Source organism: Podarcis cretensis, assembly GCF_951804945.1.
Source record: "Podarcis cretensis genome assembly, chromosome: 1".
Classification (NCBI taxonomy): Eukaryota; Metazoa; Chordata; class Lepidosauria; order Squamata; family Lacertidae; genus Podarcis; species Podarcis cretensis.
The window spans coordinates 42,079,608-42,095,212 of NC_137170.1; the positions used below are offsets into that span (position 1 = coordinate 42,079,608).

The window sequence follows — 15,605 nt, forward strand, 5'->3', positions numbered from 1 at the left end:
ATTTCTGTGCGATCTTTCCAATTTCTGATTGCTATATTGATTTTAAGCAGTCCTGGGGCTTGTCTGCAGCAATGAAAGTGACAGTAATTATTCAGGAAAGTTCATTCATCAGAATACAAGCATCTGACTCACCAGAATTTCCTTGTGACTCCATTTAAAACTACAGAAGGCTTTTCAGCCGTGGAACTGCATTAAATTCTTTGAAACACATTTTTTTAGTTCATATATATCCCTGTTTTGTAAATAGGAAAATTATCTGCTGTGAATTTGGGAACTATTTTACCCTTAATGTACTTCAAAAACATTAATTAAATTATTAAAAGGGAAACTCTGTATGTGCCAGCACCAATTTTAGAATTAACATTTCACAGAGGAAAGATGATGCAAAATGCAAGACAATTTTAACAAATAAACTGAATGACATTTTAAATATCTTTAGGATTGCTGTCTTTTGCATGTGAAAAAAATGTATTTTGTCATACCTTATTCAACAATGAATGCAAAACATCTAAACAAAATAGGTTATTGCACTCCTACATTCAATATTTGGACAGCTATTGCTGATAGTAACAAGAGATTGTAAAAAAAATCTGTAGCAAAAACACATTTAACTACATCCGCAAAGCCTATATTTAGAATGTATAGCTAAATTTAATTTAGGCACCAGATTTTGAGATATCAGTTCACTGTGGGCAGAATTCCATTGAAGACTTGTTATTTTGTCTTTATTACCATAAACATATCTATAGATATGTCCTATAGATTTCTACTCAGAAGTAACTTTTATCAAGTAAGTGTGTATAGGGTTTCAGCTTAGTGCTGCAATCCTATACATACCGTACTTATGTAAAAGTATGCCCCATTGGACTTACTTCTGAGTAGACATGTAGGACTGTGGTGTTAAAGATGTGTATTCAGAAAAATAACATCATATGGATGTGTATATATTTCTCCATGCAGCATGCACAGTTGCAAAACCTGAAAATTAAGGTCTCTTGACCAAAATTGTTGCTATGTTTTCAGAAGTAACTCAGGGGGAAACTGCTCCAACTGCCACTTGTAGGTAAGTAGAAGAATATACATTTTAAAATAAAGTTTGAAAGCTTTAAAAATAAAATAAAAACAGTATAGAAAAATAACTGAATGTGCCGTGTTATGCAGACACAGTACTATTTTAGTTTTGTGATTCCATTATGCATTTTAAAAAGTGATGTATGGCAGATTGTATTTGAAACATGATAAAGCAAGTGTTTTTGTTAATTTGTTTGTTAAATATACAAGAATCAAGAAAAGTATTCGGCATATTTTGCCTATATTTGAAGGCTTGAAGAAAAAAGGTTATTGTGAAAATGTAAAAACATGACTGGTCAATTCACTAGTGGAAATAAAAACAAGCAACAGCAAATTTACAAGGTTAATCTAACTAATCAACTAAACGTTCACACCTTACGTGCATTTCTATATAGATATACGCTTCCACAGCTTGTCCTTTGCGGGTCTCATAAATTTCAATAGGACTTACACAACAGAAATTCCCAATGATTTTTGGCTTATTCTTGGCATTTAAAAATATTTTAAATATGACTAACCTGGGTGCAGTTTGTGCTGTAGTTGAACACGGTTTTTGTCTTGAAGGGTGCTTTTTTCAAAGTCATCCTCACTGGCAACTTGATGTAGCCCTGGTTGTCTCACAGAAAGTCCGGGATGTCCAAATTCAGAAAACCTGAGTTGCAACTGTGCTTCAAAATCTTTGCCCAATGAGAAATTTGTAGTGGAATGTCTTGAACGGCAATCATCACTAGCGCCAGATTCTTCTTCAGTGTCAAGCATGGGCAATGGAAGTATTCTGTGGTGTAGCTGTGGGCTAGGCAGACTTGAGGATAAAGGAGAGGGAAGAGGCGACATCTGTTTGTATGTATTGGACAGTGGATAGGAATTATTAAAAACATTGCTAATTGCTACTAAGGACGGAGACAGTGGCCTTTTATCTTCCTGTTTAATTATGGTCCTTGCCTGGCAAGTATCGGGATTCAGATTTATTGGCAGGTGTAAAGACAAATGCTTTTTGTCCTCCTGGGGTACCGTAGCTCTTTTCTCATATACCAAGCCTGCTGGGCTTCTGTCTGCTCTTGTAACAGCCTGTAATCGCTTCCATTCTGCCGTTTCATCTAATCTGTCATACTGTGTAACTTTCAGTAAGGTTTTATTGACGACTCCCGCTAGACTACACGAGTCGTCAATAACATGGTCTTGTTCTCCTTTATGTTGTGGAATATAGCCTTTCTGTTCTTTCTCCTGTTTTACAGTGGCAAAACCAGAACCGACTGATTCTTTGCTCCCCTCACTTGAGGCGTAAGGTACTTCGCAGTATTCCACAGAGGCGTGTCCAACGTTTTGCAGGTAACATTCAGAGACTTCCGCTTTTGAGACCACTCCAACTTGAGGCTTGCTTTTGCAGTTTCCTGCAATACGCTCATAACCACGCACCATTTCAGAGGCTGAGGTCTTCTCAAAAGCCTCAGATTCATTGGTTGACGTTCCCTGGAAAGAGGTCCGCGACGGGCTGCTCTGCTGCTCCTGGATCCCTTTAAGGGTGTCCTCTACATCATCTAGCAGACTATGGCTATGTGCAAAACAGTGTCCAAACACATCATTGTCGTACTCAGAGAAAGAAACAGAGAGGTCTGTATCAGACCCCAAAGCCTGGCTGTTCTCAAGCAAATACCATTCTCTCCTTGATCCTTCTGCTAGTTTATTCACATCTGATGATAAATCATCTCTGTCTTCCACCTTCTCCTGACGAGAACATGCAAATGAGCTGGAATATTTGGCAGAAAGAAATTTATCATTTCCCAACAACATTGCTTTGCTGTTTAATGCTGGCGGCTCCAAAACGCCAGGTGTCTTCCTTTTCATTTTCTTGTTTATGAAGTCCTCAATGCTCTCTCTCCGTTTGCTGAATCTCCTCGTTTTTTTGTTTTTTGGAGTGGACTTCTTCTCCATAGATCCCGACAGAGACTCTTGTTGATCCTTGAAACCCTGTCTGCTATCATGGCTATATTTCAGGCTTTCAGAAATGTCTTGCAGCTTCCCCTCCTGGTTCCCCATTTTAACACCTAGAATGTGGCTTGAACTAAGGAGAGTAGCCAACAGCCTCTCCTTCTCAGCATTCAGTTTATACAACTCAGTGAGAATATCCTTAGTAGTTGTTTGCTTGAAGAAGATGTCTCCAATGTTTTCACAGGTCTGCCCTCTCGATCCTACTGCCTTCGAGCCTTCGCTCACTCGATAGCAGCGATGATAATGTTTACTGGATTTGTCCAGAGTTACACAGCCCTTGTATGTGAACCCTCTGACTTTTCCCTTTGGGAGATAGAAGCTGACGTAGCAAAGCTCCATAATGGGTCTGTGCAACTGGAGGACAGTATAAGTGCCTTCCATTGTGTTTGTCTAATTATTTAATTTAAATTATGAGGTCAGTATTTCTAACCTTGCATGACACACCATGTGATGCAAGGAAAGTAGAGGAGGCATCTGACTAATCTTCTACAGTAACATTTCCTGTTAAAAAGAAGAAGAAAAGCTTGTCAGAAAGATGTTATCCTCCCCACAATTTTTTTAAAAAACAGAACAAAAACAAGTATTTAATCTCCTTCAAAATATAATCCAAAATACCAGCCTGTCACAAGAACTGTGACGCATATGAGTTATTGGTCACATTGCTGGAGAAAACACATACCGAACTTCAAACTTTTAGCATGTTTCTGAACTATGTTACTATTTTCTTATTGATCTGCTAAACATTAACAAACTGCTTGGCTAATGGAATATGGTTGAAAAGATTTCTCCCAACATAATTTTGTATTTATACTGTAACAGGACTATAGTACAGTGGTATTTCTGCATTTAGAAGGTCCCAGTTTCAGTCCTAGACATCTCCAGATCATGGTCAGAAAGACTTCTGTTTGAAATCCTTGCAAGCTGCTACAAGCCAAAGTAGATAATAATGAGCAAGATTTGCCATAATGTTCCTACATACTGAACCAGTAAACACTCTAAAATACTAGATTACACTATTGAAAGTTCAAATGCTGGTGTAAATATTAGTATGAAATAAAACACATCCAAATAAATTAATAAAAGCAAATAAAACAATTTCAATTTGCATGTAATCCAATTATATATATATATATATATATATATATATATATATATATATATAACATTAACAATCTATTAAAAGTTGAGTGTTGCACCTAAGAGTGAATTCAGATGTGTTAGATTTGCTGATTATAAGGTCAGAGCTTCCATCCAATTTTCTAATGTTCCTTTCATACTGCAAGACCTGCTGTGTTATGGAACAGTGGGTTTGGGGCTGATATAGACCCATGCTATGCTAAATTTTATTTACCCTAATGAGTATGGTGTGACACAATAGTTAAGGACCCATGGATGGTTCAGTCAAAGGTGACTATGGGGTTGTGGCACTCATCTTGCTTCAGGCAGAGGGAGCCAGTGTTTGTCCACAGACAGCTTTCCAGGTCATGTGGCCAGCAGGACTAAACCACTTCTGGCGCAACAGAACACCGTGATGGAAACCAGAGCGCACAGAAACACCATTTACCTTCCCACTGCAGCAGTACTTATTTATCTACTTGCCCTGGCATCTTTTCAAACACCTGGGTTGGCAGGAGCTGGGACAGAGCAACAGGAGCTCACCCCGTCATGCGGATTCGAACTGCTGACCTTCCGATAGGCTAGCCCAAGAGGCTCAGTGGTTTAGACCACAGCGCCACCCACGTCCTCCTGTGACACGATATCATCACTGGACAACGTCACCACTAACCCCATGAAAACAGCAGGAAAGAACTGTATACTGGTATACTGCCTCAAATCTCATCACTTTACTCCCATGATCTTCTGAGTTAAAGGGGCTGCAAATGGATTTTTTCTGGAAAATGTGCATTAAAAATGTGCTGTATTCCATTAGTTTTCTAGAAGTGGTTTTTACTCATATGAAACCTCAATTTTAATGCAGAAATTACCAGCTAGGGAAATGTCAGAAAAAATAGAACAAACCGCCATGTGAACGAAGCCTTAGCGAATGTTATTCTGAGAAGTCAAGCACTGGGTATCTCTGCTTTGTGCTCAAGAAGAGCACTTTATATGGAACTTTCCTAATACAGAGTTCTGTCCAACAACGTTGTCCCATTGCAGGGCGCTGGACTAAATGACCCTTGGGGTTCCTTTCATCTCTACATTTCTATGAACCTATTATCAGCGCAAGGACTTCTGCCAGCATAGGAGAACTTCCTCTCTCTGTGCTCTCCCAAATCTGTTCTAGATTGTTCCTCCAACTCTCTAGGGCAGATTTTTTTGGGGGGAGGTATAGAGATGGGAGGGAGAGGAAGTGCCTCTGTGCACATATAAATAGCATTTCTCCTAAGTGCTCAATGTTATTCATCCATATTAATATCACAGTCCACAAACTGTGAGGGGATACTGTATTCTTAAAGTAGGTTACCAAAGGCCACCCAGTGAGATCGTTGCATAAAACCAAATTGAAGAAGAAGAAGGAGGAGGAGGAGGAGGAGGAGGAGAAGGAGGAGGAGCTTAAAATATATAAATTGGAAATTGGCATGACTTACAAAGCTTTTAAGATCAGTTTTATTTAGCACAGAAAACATTTCTTTCTAAATGTGGATTTCAACCAAAACATTTATTGCCTGTTTTTTGCTTTCCAATCTAGTTTGACATACTGTATTATTGATAAGAGTATGATAGTTGAGTGTGTACTAGCAGCACTGCGGAAGCTAGGGACACAGTGATTACATTATGGCTCTTTCTAATTTAATTTAACCATGTTACATGCATAATATGCTCAATTCCAGGTCATTTTGGCGTACACTGTTCAATATGCTCTTTCTTTCCCGAGCAACAGCAAAAGCAACAGGCAATTGCTTTTACCATGTACAGTACTTATGAAACATCTGACGAGATCATACATCTCAATAGGATTTTGACATGGTTTCCCTTTTTCCATAATTGTCAGTACTGCTAGTTCCCTGGAAAATGCCTTTGCTTTTCTTCCATATACAAAATTATCTAGATGCGTCTCTGTTTTTTACAACTGCCCAATTTTTCTGTGAAAGTAACAGGAATTTAGGAGCACATCCTTTTTAACTGATGCAGTACCTCATACAATCTGGCCAACAGATATCTGCACTACTTTAAGTGGGGAGCCTGTGGCTCTACAAGTGTTCTTGGACCACAGATCCCATCATCCCTGACCGCTGGTTGGGGCTCATGGGAGTAGGAGTCAAAGAGCATCAGAAATGCCACAGGAGGAGCTCTGTGCTAACTACTTAAGCTGCACATTCTCTAATACAGATTAAAGTCTGCCACATGCAATGCCACTGGAGTCGGACAATGTCCAAAATTAAAAGATGTGTAATAAAAATGTAAGTGTTATTTATAAGGGCCATCTTGTGCTGAAGGCTGAGCCTGTGTATAAGCTTGACCAAATCACACGTTCTCCAGATGATTTCACAGTCTCTAATATGGAAGCATACAGAAAAACAATTCTTCTCAATACTTAACCCGTGAAGGACAATGATATGTCATGTGGCTAATTCTTGTTGCTTAGGCAGAACAACCAATCAGGGCTGGAAATTATTGTGGAAACCGATAAGGCAATCAAGCATATTCTTTTCCTAGAGTCTAATACTGCAACTGAAGAAAATTCCTTGCACAATCAATTATCTTCTTGTTGTTATATGATGCAGCACCCAGACCCCAAAACTATTTCAAGGTACATAGCATAATTTATTCCTCTTGCCCTCCCCAAATACTGATGTGCTTCCAGATGGGGTAGCACTAGAAGCTGTCATTCAGTGCTTTTCCACTGTAAACTACATACAGAATTACAATTGCGTTCCCACACTTCAAGGGTTATAGGGTTTTGTGTGTGTTTGTGTGTGTGCTTATGTACATTCCACTATTTTCCATTCACACTACTGAGGGAGACACAGCTGTGTGGGTATGGAAGGGGCAGTTCCCCTGACCATACTGTTTTTTAAAAAAAACAATTTGATCAAATTTCAAAAATTATACCAATGTAGTTTTATTTAGGCTCTCTTGTCCACTTGATTTAAATGTTTGGGGGTGTTTTTCTGAAGTCTGGATCCAACCTATTATGTTTGTCCACTCTCTTACATAAACTTACTTGAAATTTATTTAATTACGCATTAAAGCTCTAATGATGCTGGGAGAAGATATTTTATCTGGAGACACCTACTATTATCCTCTCTTTATTTAAAAAGATTTATAAATCGCCTTCCCACAAGACAGCATCAAAATAACTAACACGTATGAAACAGCCTTCAAGCTGACATGCAAAATAAAACAATTTGCCGAAAATAAAAACAGAAGAGGTGCCAAGCATTTTTCTTCAAGGAGGCTCTACCATAGACTGGGTGTCCCCCTGATAACTACCTACCTAGGTTCCATAAGTGGGGAGGTCTAGAGCAGAGCCTCATAGCAAGCCTTCAAAATCCTTCCAAAACTTTATCTCAGTGGTTCCCAAACTTCCCTCTCCATACACATAAACCACTTGAAAATTCCATAAGGCCTTAGTAGACTGCTTACTAATATTCTTCTGTCTGATGTGGCCATTGTGCTAGATGTTATACGATTTTTAACTGCATTTTTATTTCTTCTTTTATTTCCAACATTGCATTTTATTGTATTGCAATTTAATTCCATAGAATTTCAACTATATGTGTTACCGGAATGAAACTAGTGAACCACTGGTTTGGCACCACAGTTTGGTGGCCCTGCTTTAGTGTTTGACCATTCCAGGCTTTATAGGTCAACACCAGTGCTTTGGAGGAAAAAAATGGGTAAAAGAGAAGAAGTGCTGGCATTTGAGAGGAAATGCTGTTCTATCACTTTTCCTTTCTTTTGACCAGAATCATTATGGCTCTGGTCAGATGTTACTTTTTAAATGTGGTTTTGGGGGAAGTGGATGTCAGGCTTTTGGATAGTATTACGTTGTTCTCATTCACTCTCTTCCCAGCCAACTGCTGGTCTAAGCTTACATCAAAGGATTTCTAGTTTTAATTATTAGAGCAGAACTGTTCAAGGAAGAAGAAATAAAACTTGGCAACCTCTATCAGAGATCAAAATGGAGCTCTATGCATGCAAAATGCTACATACTTCCACCATGAGCAGCAAAGCAGACAAGTTGATTTGTGAACCTTGCCCAGCTCATATAAAGCGTCAAAGGGATGACTCAGAACATAAGGTTGGAGATCACCAAGATAAGCCACAATGAATCTGTGTAGCGTCTCAAGTACAGGAAGGATAGGTTTTGAAAACAGAAGCAAAATGAAGCAGAGGACCATGAAAAGCACTGAAAAAGTACAGTGGTACCTCTGGTTAAGAACTTAATTCGTTCCGGAGGTCTGTTCTTAACCTGAAACTGTTCTTAACCTGAGGTACCACTTTAGCTAATGGGGCCTCCTGCTGCCGCTGCGCCGCTGCTGCACGATTTCTGTTCTCATCCTGAAGCAAAGTTCTTAGCCTGAGGTACTATTTCTGGGTTAGCGGAGTCTGTAACCTGAAGCATATGTAACCTGAAGCGTATGTAACCCGAGATACCACTGTAGTTAGGTTTTTATTCATAGTATTAAAAGCCAGTATTTTCTAGCTGGTAAAACAGTAATACGTTTCGCATGCAGACTATAAAAAAACTGTTCAAATACTTTAAGACACATCTTCAGATAAAAATCAGTTTCCCATCTTCCTTTATGGCGTACCATGATGACTACAGTGGTACCTTGGGTTCCATATGCTTCAGGTTACATACGCTTAAGGTTACAGACTCTGCTAACCCTGAGGTTAAGAACTTTGCAACAGGATGAGAACAGAAATTGTGCTCCGGTGGCGCGGTGGCAGCGGGAGGCCCCATTAGCTAAAGTGGTGCTTCAGGTTAAGAACAGTTTCAGGTTAAGAACGGACCTCCGGAATGAATTAAGTACTTAACCCGAGGTACCACTGTATATGAAGATGAAACAGTAACATTTCAATAGAAGGAATGCATTAAATACTCAAGTTTTTACAAAAGGTTAGCAATCATACCACATGGTAAACAGCTGGCATAAAACCTACACTATTTTGGAAAAGCAACAACATTACTGTGCCAAATTCTTATAAATACTACTTAGATTATGTTGTTTCAATGAAGACAACAGTAACCTGCATTCCCGCCCACTCCCTTTAACTCCATTTTTGGTTACAAAGTTTTGTGTGTGTTAAAGATCAATTGTGCATTGGTTGTTTGCATGTTGCTTTTTACAAGGATACCATCTAGTAATCTATGGCTAGCCTTATGCATGATGCCACAGTCTTTGCTAATACAATTAATTGTATTGACCCTGAGGTCATGACCCAATGGTGCATGTTTAAATTAGCAAAACTTGTTTAGCTTTTTAGTGCCTGTTCATTCTGCAGAATCTCTTTTAAGTTAGCGATCTGAAGCCACTGCAAAGTTCAGCTGCTTGCTGTTTAAATTACAATGTTTGAGATTGGTGCAACCATCTTCCATACTTTGAAAAAACACTGTTCTTGCTGTACATATTCCCTCTGTACAAGACTCTCAGCTGAAACATAATTTCTGATCAGGAGGGCTTATGGCTCAAGCCCCATCATATCTGATTCCAGTGGCATTTGACCTTCTAATATCTGGAGATGACCATCTGTCATGGATGCTTTAGTTGAGATTCCAGTATTGCAGGGGGTTGGACTAGATGACCCTCGGGGTCCCTTCCAACTCTACAATTCTATGATTCTATGAGTCTGACAGAATCTACGTTAGAAGATCTTGGTCAAAGCAGTAATGCCAAACAGACACACCCTTGAAAAAAGAATGCTTTTCTGGTCATACCTTACTGAAAGACTAGACAGAAGAGACTTTCAAACCGCCTAGCAGTTCTTCAAAATGGGGGTATTTAGAAATGGCTATTTCTAAATGCCTAAGTGCTTATTTAAAATGTCATTGAGATTTATTCCGAAATGAGGCTATGCTGCTTGGGAGAGCACCAGATTGGTGAAGGGCTGCATTAGATGAATAACACGCCCTTCACTGTGTATAGCATCACATCTGCTCTATTTAAGCAAAACAGAAAGCTTTTCTCAAAACAAAACAAAACTCAATAACCCAAGGCTTGATATTATAAAAGATATTACAGCAAAATACATCTACCTACTCTAAACTGCAGGCCCAGAAGCATGGGAAAGATTCAGCTGATCTCAAAGTCCAAAGGGAAAAAAATTAAAAAATTAATTGCAGGGAGAAGGAAACGCCATTAGCCTCGGGATATAGAGGTCTGACACGGAGTAGCTATTTAAGAGAAGGGTTCTCCCCCCCCCCTCCTCCAAGTTAACAAGCCATACAAAGGGCACATTATAGAAATCATGTTCTAACAGCTTATGGATGCCTGTGTTTACAGATTCCCAGGCAAAACAAGCTGCAGGTTCAAGGGTGCCTATGGCAAAATGCCCTTCCAAGGCCCCTCCTTCATCACACTCCTCTCCCTGCCTTACTTAAACAGTGGGCACCAAACCTTCTAACCAGCACTGGTGACTCCCAATGGAAATTCCACAATGCTCCTGATGTAGCAGAGCAACACCACATCAGAGACATGTGGGGAATTCGAATGGTGGCTCCTGACTCAGCTGCAAAGCACAGGAAGGGATACTTGTTCGTAGCGATCACAGCACCATTTCGGGAATTGTAAACCAAGGGCTTCTTTCAGTGCAAAGCCTGCATCAAGATTTCATTATTATAAGCTGATATTAATAAACTAATGCATTGTAGCTTGCCAGCCAGTGTTGATGATGCATGCTTGCTCAGTGCAATGAAAGAACCAGTGCTGCGTCGAAATGCCTCTGAATGCCAGTAGTTAGGAATCACAAGTGATGTTGCACTCAGATCCTGTTTGTGGGACTTCCCATAAGCATCTGGTTGGTCACTGTGAGAGCAGGAAGCTGTACCAGATGGGCAATTGGCCTGATCCAGCAGAGCCCTTCCTATGTTTTTCTAAAATCTGTTGTCTGCCCCTGCCAGCCCTGTGAAAGGGGCTTTCATTTTTCTGCCTCATTTCCAGGGCACTTTAGAATTTGATTCAAATTTCAATGGGTTGGGAACCTTGAGATTAAGTTATTGTTGCAATGTGGCTGCGGGAAGTGTGTACATTTTTAAAAGAAATTTTTATAGTATCCATTTCTTCAGTACTCTGCAGCCTCCCTAGATGTCGACGGTTCCTGATTTGAAAAAAGCCCTACAGGAGGAATGGCCTCATGATGGTTTCCCCTGGGCATTAATGGGTGTTCTGGCTGCAGAGTGCGGACCACTAATGAGGTGATTTGACAAATGAAAGAAAGTTCCCTCACAAACACCCCTCAGCTAACTCAAAAATAAGGTATGTACAAAAAAACCCCCAAACCTGTGCCCCACCCTTGAGAATTTCATTTTTTTTCTCTTTTGAAAATTTTTGAATGCAGTTTCTTTTCTGATTAATTTGTGGGGAATGGTTGTTAAAACATGGGAGAATTTTTCAGCACAGGATTACAAGGAACTAAAATATCGGAAACATTTACTCGAGTAAGGGACTGCGTCTATAATATCAATTCTAGAATTCCTAGAGCTGTTGCTTTCAAACTTTCCTCTTCAGAGAGCTTTTTCCTCATCAAATCATCTGTCAACAAACCTTGTACAGGGCAAAAGAGTCTGAAACACATTCTGCAATGGCACAAAGCGGCACTGATCAGGCCTGTTGGACACAACCAATGCTGTGTGCCCATCGCATGTGCACCCTAGTACACACCCAATATCCCCCTGCAGGCATGTTGTGGAGGAACATGGGTAGCAGTGGGCAAGCTCTCTTTCAGGGATGTTCTCTACCATGGATAATCTTATCACTGAGGAAAGCCTCTGAAAAACTGCAAGGTTCCCTGAAAAACAGTGTCCACGCAATAATATTTTAGATTTGAAATTAGTAGACATTGTGGCATTAACATGACATCATTCTTCTACATTCAGTTGTTACCGTTTCTCCATATGGGAATTTTCATTTTATTATTTCCAGCTTCTCGGTCATTCTTAAAGCCTATTAGGAGGCTACAGATGGTATCTTCAGGGGGTGGGGGTGGAGAGAAGAGCCCTCATCACAAGACTGGGTTCCTGGAAGTAGTAGCTGTGTTTTGTTTTGCAAACACAATACACTGTACTAGATTCAACCTCTGAAACTTCACACCTCTGCAAATTTTTTACTCAAAATAATTCTGTGAATGAAGCTGAGAGGTGTTGATTGGCCTGTGGTCAGCCAGCCAGCTTTGTGGTTGTATAGGGAATTGAACCCAGATATTTATACTCCAAGTCCAGCTTTCTAACCACAACACCACACTGGTTCAAGCTCAACCGAGACCACCCATTTCACCTTCTTCTATACCAATCCTCACAAGGGCAGGGGAATTGATATAAAGAAGCACTTTCACTGGCTTACACTCCTCAAGGAGGGCAATGCATCACATCGATCTTTGATTTGTTCTACCTTTTTCATTTTCTGAGTGAAATATTTGTAACTTGCTCTCAGCATTTCAGAGATGGAAATCTTAAAAATCCAGATGCATTTAAATAAAGATCATAAACAAGTTTTGCATTTGCACAGTAAATTATGAAACAGCATAGCTTATTATAAAAAAGTACTTCTAATTATCTAATACATCAATTACTGATTTTCCGCCCTCCAAAAAATACTTTTTAGTTAAGGAAGGGAGTACGTTTTTGACTGGAAATCCTCCCCCCAATGTACTAAGCATCACAGCTTAACTAACCATCAAAAGTAACTTTAAAAAATAAATAGTGGGAGCACTGACTTGGTTGCTTTGAAAGAGGGTTTATTCATATCAATATCTGATAACAACATTGTTAACAAATATCTGGAAGATGTGTTAAAAGCACTACATTCTTGTAACCGGCTGCGCTGAAGAGAATACATGTGTCTGCTATTGATTTTTACACAGATCTAGGCAAATTATTGTGACATACAAATGCAATTAGCAAGAAGCCTAAAGCCAATAGCTCTACATCATCAGGGATAATGAATTGTAGCAGTCTGAAGGCGCTAACCAAAAATGTAGCACTCTAATAATACAAACAGCTTCTGTGGTGCTGGTTATATCAAGCTAGTCAGAAAGGAAAACTCAGGTGGGAAGCCTTAAAAAAAAACTACCGTACTTGGCCAAACATTGCTATTATGATCATCAGGTCCCAAGGCAGGTTACATCAATTTAAAAATCTGTAGTAAAAACAGCTGAACACCAATTCCAGTCACAGGAATAGGGTGTTTCTTGAAAACACACATCTCAGGTATCAAAAGCCAAGGTAAAGAGGTATGTATCCAGCATTTGCCAAAAGCTGTACAGTCATACCTCGGCTCTCGAACGCCTTGGAAGTCGAACGTTCTGGCTCCCACATGATCGAAAACCGGAAGTGAGTGTTCCGGTTTTCGAACGTTCTTTTGGAAGTCTGGCGGTGCTTCTGTGCCTTCTGATTGGCTGCAGGAAGCTCCTGCAGCCAACCAGAAGCCACGCCTTGGAGGTCTAACATTTTGGAAGTCGAATGGACTTCCGGAACGGATTCTGTTCAGCTTCCAAGGTATGACTATATATGGAAGGTGCCAGACGCACCTCTATGAGGAGGGAATTTAACAATTTATAGACTGCCACATAAAATGCTCTCTCCTGAGCCACCATCACTCCAAACCTCAGAGGACAGTGAAACTACCAAGAGGGCCTCCTCTTAACACCTGAGAGGGTCTGTAGCTACAAAGGGCGGGGCTCTCTCAGATATTATATTAGCATGAGGCTCTCTCAGATATTATACTAGCATGAGCCTGGAAATGAACAGGCCAGCAAAGCAGCTATTTAGAAGTGGGGTTATAGGAGTTCTAAAGGAAACCTCAGTCAGTAATCTGACTGCTGCATTTTGGACCAGCGGAAGTTTCAAAGTTGTCTTCAAGGGCAGCCCCACATGGAGCACATTGCAATAATCCAATCTGGAAATTACCAGAGCATGGAGTACCATGGCCAAGTCATATCTGTCCAAAAATCTGGAACTCTTTGGGTAAGAATAAATAATTATGTTACAGGACCCCATGGACAGCATGAATTTCAAATAAAGTATGGTAAGTGTTAGTGCAGTTTGACTGCTACGTTGGAAGTCAGGTGAAACAACTACACCATGAAGTCTTTGTTTATATGTATGTACACAGGTATCTATCAAAGGATGTATGACTTCACAAGACTACCCATCCCATACTTCAAACCCTGCTTTGCTATTCTGAGGAGGGCTTGTTGCTATTTTTAAAAAGCTTGGGAGAGGCAATTTTGACATGAGGCAATATTTGCTACTAGTCAAATATAGCTATTTGAATGGATAGCTGCTCTTATCAACAGATTTTAAAATGCTGCTGCTATCTAATTCTGTGGGCTTTATGATGTTTTGATATTTTGGGACATTTTATTGTACTGTTTCTATTTCAAGTGTATAAAATTTATTGTTTACATTATAGTGTTTAATTTTGGCGTTGGGTTTTTGCAAAATGCTTTGTGATTTTTTTTTCCTTTATGAAAAGCAGTACACAAATTACTGAATGAACGAACGAACGAATGAATGAATGAATGTGAGAAGCTCAGACCCACTCAGGAGGGCATCTTATCCCAATTTCCCAACAGTTGGCAATGTCATGGGGAGAAGCTGCAGTATTGCGCCGCCCCCCCCCCCCCCCCCGTGTGATCCAAGGCTTCTTAAATTAATTTTGTGGTGTGCCACAGAATGGCTCTGCAGTAGATTGCACACTGCCAAACAAATATGAACAGTGAATCTTAGAGATCCCCAAGACCTACTGCAGGAGGAGATTGGCAGTCCTGGGCCAGATAAACCATTACAGCAGCATATCTAATACACAGTCTTCCTAGTTCATTTGAATGATTCAGGTCTACTGCAAAACAGATGGGAAGTGGGTTGCACCCTTTGGCACATTAAAAAATGCACAGCATTGAGAAGTATAATCACCGAACTGGGCTGCTAAGGGTATTTTGTAAACATGAGAAATCTTTCACCTTTCCGTACAAGATGGCAAATACCATCACAAGTGGGCAGGCTTGTATCGGAGAAGGGGAACCATCAGGACTGGGCCTAAACAAATTAGGAGTTTAAAGGTCATCACCAGCACTTTCAAGGGAGAAAAATCTGTCTTTCTTACATTTTCACCCCAGGCAAAGTTCTGCACATACATGTGTAGTGGATGGTTCAATTCATACCAAGGAAGATGGCAGAACAAATGAAGATTCTGGCATTCTTTTAGAATGAATACATATCGATCTGGGAAACTAGTTTTGAAATCGTACTTGGCAATGTATTCCATGCTTGGGCTGCTCGTGCACAGCAATGATGGGGGCAAATAGGAACCAAATTCTTCCTTAAGCTTCTCCTGGGGTTCTTGGTCCAGCCTTCCCTCTTGTCCATGCTGCTAGTGGGA

At 40.1% G+C, this 15,605-nt stretch overlaps 1 protein-coding gene across 1 annotated transcript in view; it reads right to left on the reverse strand.

The window, feature by feature from the left end:
- LOC307203694 (formin-1-like) overlaps positions 1 to 15,605 on the reverse strand; it is a 39,626-nt gene that overhangs the window by 21,350 nt on the left and 2,671 nt on the right. The window contains exon 2 of the mRNA XM_079954664.1: positions 1,590 to 3,561. Coding sequence (XP_079810790.1) covers positions 1,590 to 3,441 — 1,852 coding nt within the window. The 5' untranslated portion in view covers positions 3,442 to 3,561. The remainder of the gene's footprint in view (positions 1 to 1,589; positions 3,562 to 15,605) is intronic.